Source organism: Herpailurus yagouaroundi, unplaced genomic scaffold, assembly GCF_014898765.1.
Source record: "Herpailurus yagouaroundi ecotype Mexico unplaced genomic scaffold, PumYag 188, whole genome shotgun sequence".
Classification (NCBI taxonomy): domain Eukaryota; kingdom Metazoa; phylum Chordata; class Mammalia; order Carnivora; family Felidae; genus Herpailurus; species Herpailurus yagouaroundi.
Genome location: NW_024412419.1, coordinates 39,313,019 through 39,318,711, shown reverse-complemented (window position 1 = coordinate 39,318,711; position 5,693 = coordinate 39,313,019). Strand labels below are relative to the sequence as shown.

The 5,693-nt window shown below is 50.6% G+C and overlaps 1 protein-coding gene across 1 annotated transcript; it reads right to left on the bottom strand.

Annotated features, from left to right (window-relative positions):
• Positions 1-201: 201 nt before the first annotated feature.
• FOXI3 (forkhead box I3) lies at positions 202-5,693 on the bottom strand (the record flags this gene model as incomplete). The annotated part of the gene is made up of 2 exons (XM_040496888.1): positions 202-2,735; positions 5,348-5,693. Coding segments are annotated over 2 exons (966 nt in total), but the record flags the coding sequence as incomplete, so codon positions are not given.

Here is a 5,693-nt window from a genome sequence, read left to right as displayed (position 1 = left end):
GCTCACATGCCTATAGACCATCCCCAAGAGTAACTGTTTTGTTCCAGCCTTTCAGACGTGGGCAGGTGGGACCAATCCAATGGGAACATCATCTGCTTTTGCTCTCAACAAAGTCCCTGTAGTGGCTTCAGTGTCATGCCCCTTACATCTCTATTCCTTTAGGAGAAAGACGCTGAAGGCAGAAAAACAGGAACGCGAAAAGGTGGCCAGAAATCATCCCACTTAAGAGTTTATTTCATGTGATTCTCAGCATGCAGTGTACTTTCTTGGGAAAAAAAAATTTTTTGTCCCAGTTCACATTATAAATTAATTTACAAATATAGAACTGTGTTAGAAATAATATTTATAAAAGTTCCTACAATTTTTCACATAGAAAAATATCCACAGAAACGTTTTTTTTGTACACACAATCTGGGGGGTAGGTAGTCTCTTTGGTTGTCTTCGTCCATAATATTTAAAAAATAATGGTGATGTTATTTATACCTCAATAAAACTTTAAAAAATAGTTTTCTGTATTGTGTATTTCAAAATAAAAATTTAAAAGTAACGCTGTGAGTCTCAAAAAAGAATACACAGGGAAAAGTTAAAAATTTTTTTTTACAATATACTTACTTGCGTTCCATTTTCTAAAAAAAAGTAAATCCCCAAACCAGCAACTCTCCTATCAAAGATCCAACAACAGGGAACAAAGGCAACTCAGGACATTATCAGCTGTTCCAATGAAATCAACAATTATCTACATTTTAATTAGCACTTTTTGGGTGAGTTCAAAAGGTGGCTAAGGATCTGCCAAGGACCAGACACTCAGCTGGGCACTGGGAGGGTGACCATAAAAACTATTCAAATGCAGGTACCTCTTGAGAAGTAAAAGGGAGTGCTAAAAAATAAATTATATTAAAAAATTTTAACAGACGGTTTATTAAGAAACTATAAGAAAAATTCCATTTTAAAACTATTTTTTAATAACATTCTAATATTGTCTTTAAAAAATGAAAGATCTAGGACACACGCTAAAAGGGACAGGACACCAAGTTAACTAGGACAATGGTCACCCTGGGCATATGGCAGCAGAAGGCAGAGGGAGGTGTCTGTCCTTGTTGCTCAGGAGAACATCTGAAATGGTCACTTTATGTCAATCTTTGGTCAAATGAGATGTAGCTCATTCCCACCCCCTGCACACTGTGTCTGCCTACGGATAACGGCACCTTTTGTTTCTCAGGACCAGAACAAATCTACCAGCACCAGCTCTGGAGCCAGACTGCCTGGACCTGATCCTGGCTCCTCGGGACTTGTGTGTGACATCTTGGGAGATGCACTGGCCTCATATAGAGAGCACAGGGACAGTAACAATACTGATTTCCCAAGGCTGCTGTGCGATCACACGTCGAGTGTCTGTCTGAAACGGCACTCCGCACACAGCTTGCCTGGGCAGTTCTATTGCTATTAGTATCCACCGAGTCCCAGAAGCGGAGCCTCAGCAGAGGTGACTTGTGAGCTGGATGTAGCTCGGAGGATTTGTGGTGTTTCCTGGTACAGTATTTTAAGAACTTTAAGTGGTGGCAAAGAAGGCAAATGGAGGTTTTCTAAAAAAAAAAAAAATCCAGACACCTGACTTTTCCAGAAAAATCAAGATGCTGCCAGGCAGGAAAGAACTAGCTGCCGACAGCGGCCTTCAGCTGGTCAGACGCGACCGCTCCCCACTGCTGCAGTTACCAACTGCAACCTTTTTTCCTACCCAAGACACTTCATTCTTTTGTTTCTTAGCTGCCCCGTGGGCACATCTGAGCTTGTAACCCTGATATACAGCGATCAGCAAAACAGACGCGGTCCAGGCCCTCGCAGGGCTCGCAGGTACTGGCCCAGAACAGAGGTGGCTTTCTCTCCAGGGAGGCCCTTCTCCAGAAGAAACCTGTGAAAGCTTGCTGGGCTGTAGAAAGAGTCATCTACGACTCCCGTGCGCCTCCAGATGTGGCCAGTGGGCCCACGGGATCACCCGGGGCTCCAGGGAGAGGCAGAGCCTCCCTTCCTGCCCCAAGACCTACTGCCTGGGAAATCTGCATTTAACAAGATCTCAGGTGCGCATATTCAAGTCTGAGAAGCTGAGGCTGGCGCGTCCTATACCTCGGAGCCCTCGCGGGGGTAGATGAGGCTGTTGACCATGCTGAAGTTGTAGAAAGGGCTGCTGAAGGGGCTGCTTTGCCCCCCGCTGGAGCCGGCAGGGAAAGGGCTGCAGTAGGAAGGCCTCTGGCTGCTGCTGCTGGCGCCGGAGCTCAGCGGCAAGGTGTCCGGCGCGGCTTCCGAGACCGAGCTGGGGGGGAAGGCGCTGCTGGAGGGCAGCTGGGCCCCCTGGATCCCCAGGTGGCGGCCGCCAGGGAGGGCCCGCTGGGTGCCCCCACTGCCGCTGACACTCAAGGTGCTGAGGCTGCTGAAGAAGGTGTTGAGGCAGGGGGTGGAGGTGAGCAGGGAGCCTCCCGGGGACGAGGCGGTACTCTTGGTGCCCTCGGGAGGCTCTGGGGACTGGGACGGCCTTAGCAAAGCCGTCGGGCTGTCCCCTTCCGGCTTCGCGGCCACTCCCGACCCCAATCCTGAGGAGAGCCCGTCTTCCGATTTTGTGGTCCCTGGGGCCGCCGCGGAGGAGCTGCTGGCTTCGGAGCGGCGCTTCCGCTTCCGACGGAAGTTCCCGTTGTCAAACATTTTCTCACAGTTTGGATCGAGGGTCCAGTAATTCCCCTTTCCTACGGGGTGGTGAAAGAAACCCAGGTCAGAGAAGGACCCAGTCCATGCCCTCGAATTATTCAGCCTCAGTCCCGGAGGGAGGACGGACTCTCATGAAACCCTGACAAACATGCTCAGTCCCCTCTACTGGTTACATTGATCCTTCCGGGGGAGGTTTTATTCTTCACCTCCAAGGAGAAATCTCGAACCCAGATGTTCTGGCCACTTCCACTCTCTCCTGGCAGTGCATGCTACTTAAATCGTGAGACCTAATTTTAGGCCCAATATATTTTTAATGCCCCAACACCTCCCCCTCCAGACTCATGGCGTGCGCCCTTGCAAAATCCTGGTGCTACTTAAACGTGAGCCTACATTTCTTGATTTATAAAAGCAGGCATGAGATTAATACCCATTTTACAGATTGGCCGTGAGGGTTCTGGTACCTGTTATTATTATTTGCTCAAAGGGTACAATATTTGTCCCTTAAAACAAAATCACTCCACTGGAAAAAGGCAACCTCAAATACCACAATCATTTGTCTTGCCAAACAAAAATCACAAAAGTTATTACTGGGTAGTCAGTTGTTTTAACACCACCTTGGACAACGTGTGTTCAGGGGACAAGGGAGCTCCTGGAATCTACATCCCTCCCTCCCTCCCCTTCAACAGGAGGTGCCCCAGGTCTCTTCCCAGCTTTTCCTCCACCGACAAATCTCAGACCAGAGCCCCATTTAGTGCATGTGGTGCTAGTCTTCTGCTTAGAAAATCCCCCTCACTATCTAGCATAATCGAGGGAAAAAAGATCCACCCTCTTGGAGGATTTTCTCTCTCAACAGCTTTTATCGCTTCTGGTAAACAGAATCTTTGGCATTTGAAAAGTACTGGTAAGCACTTGTCTTGTAGAGTGCTTTACATGGGCAACTTCGGTTGCTCCTCTCAGCTCTGTGGAAACAGGCCACATTGGTTGTTAGTAACCTGCTGTGTTCCCAGTTAGCAATGGTAGAGCTTGGCTTTAAGCAGGCTGCTTCTAGACTCCGCATTCTTACCTAAACACTGTGTTAGGTTGCCTGCATGAACTAGCACTCATTCCTCCAAACCCAGGATCCTCAGTAACACATGTTTTGCAAATAGTTGCAAAAAAATTTTTCTTTATTCATACAACTTCCATCTGAATACCAGCACCTGTACCTATCAGGATATTTAGTGCTTTGACAAGATACTAGCTAAAGACGCTAACTTTTTAGACAGCCCAGAAGAATATACATGACCATTAACATGATAATCTCAGGTGCTTTACGGCCCAAATGGGGAAGGTATCTAGAAGATACCTTCTAGAACTGTATGCCCTGTCCAATACAGTAACCACTTGTCACACACATGGCTGTCGGGCACCTGAAAAGTGGCTCGCTAGTCCAAAGTGCCCTGCAGAATCAAGCACACACAGGACTCTGAAGACTTAATATCAAACAAAAAGCATAAAGTGTCTCACTAATAGCTTTTATATTCGCTGTTGAAACAATATTTTGGGTTACTTAAAAATAATTCCACCGGCTTCTTTTTACCTTTTTAACGTGGCTGCTAGAAAATTTGCAATCACACACGGTTTGTACCGTATTTCTCTTGGAATGCACCGCTCTCTAGTGCTTTCAAGGTGCGAACGCTCCAGAGCATTTACACAAAATCTTGCATCTCTTTTTCCTATCACGCCTCTGTCCCCACCTCCTCTGTCCCCAGCTCCTTCTGAAAACCTCAAGTAGAATCCTGTTCTCTCGGTTTTGTTTGAGCTTTTCTTCGGCCTCCACTGCTCCGGTAGAGGAAAACCACTCACAGCGCTCCACTGTAACCCAGCCCTCCTCACCCGGGGCGGGGGGCTCGGATCAGAAATGCAGCACACTTGGGGTTTTCATTTTTACATTTCTAAATAGTGAAGGCACCAAACCACACTCTGTAGGACCCAGCTTTAGTTCTCGGATTCCTCTATTCCCTGTCCCCGGATGCCTGTGCCACGACTTTAGTCGTCTCTCTCAAGGCGGGCGCCTACTCCACGAAGGACACAGAGAGGACCCTGGTGCAGGAAGAGGGTCTGTTAGGACCCCGGTGCAGAAGGAGGTGTCTCCAGGGGCAGCTGGGACGGCGGCTGTTGCTCGGTCTCTCACTACCTATTCCGTGAAAATGTGCCGGGGCTCTCAGCTCTCCTGAATCCCTTTATAGTCGTCCCTTATCCGAGAGCCCACGCGTGTTCCTATTCCTAATCTACCTCCCTGTAGCTTGGTCCCTCCCTTCCACTGGCACCCAGGGGTGGCTTCCCGTTTGAGGATACTGGCTTTTTTCGTTTTTCTCTAACCGGCCAGCCTCTGCGCTTGAGTGTGGTGGGTGTGAGTGGGTGCAAGGGGCGAGCCCCCCACCACCGGGCCCCCGCGCTCGTGGGTCCTCTGATAGTTCTCTTTGTCCTCCGGTCTACCCCCACCCCAGCCAGACGAGGTTCGGGGTTCGGGCGGTTGTTCCGTCCGCTCTGGCTCCCAGTCCCAGTTAGGAAGAGAAGACTCCGCATGGAGCTCCATCCAAGTCGGCCCCTGCCCGGGCGCCGCCTCCCCGCCCTCCCGGCCGGGGAAGCACCTGTCCGGCGCCCTCACCTGGGTCGTCCTCGTCGCGGGGCACCTTCTTGAAGCAGTCGTTGAGCGACAGGTTGTGGCGGATGGAGTTCTGCCAGCCGGCCTTGCTGCGCTGGTAGAAGGGGAAGCTGTCGGCCACGAACTGGTAGATGTGGCTGAGCGTGAGCTTGCGCTCGGGCGCGCTCTGGATGGCCATGGCGATGAGCGCCGAGTACGAGTAGGGCGGCCGCACCATCTTCATCAGGTCCTCGCGGCTGGCCATGGACAGCCAGCCCAGCTCGCCGGGCGCGGCGGGCCCCGCGGGCGAGGCGGGAGCGGCGGGCGCGGGCTGCGCGAAGGCCCGCTGCGCGCAGCCGAAGGTGCCGGC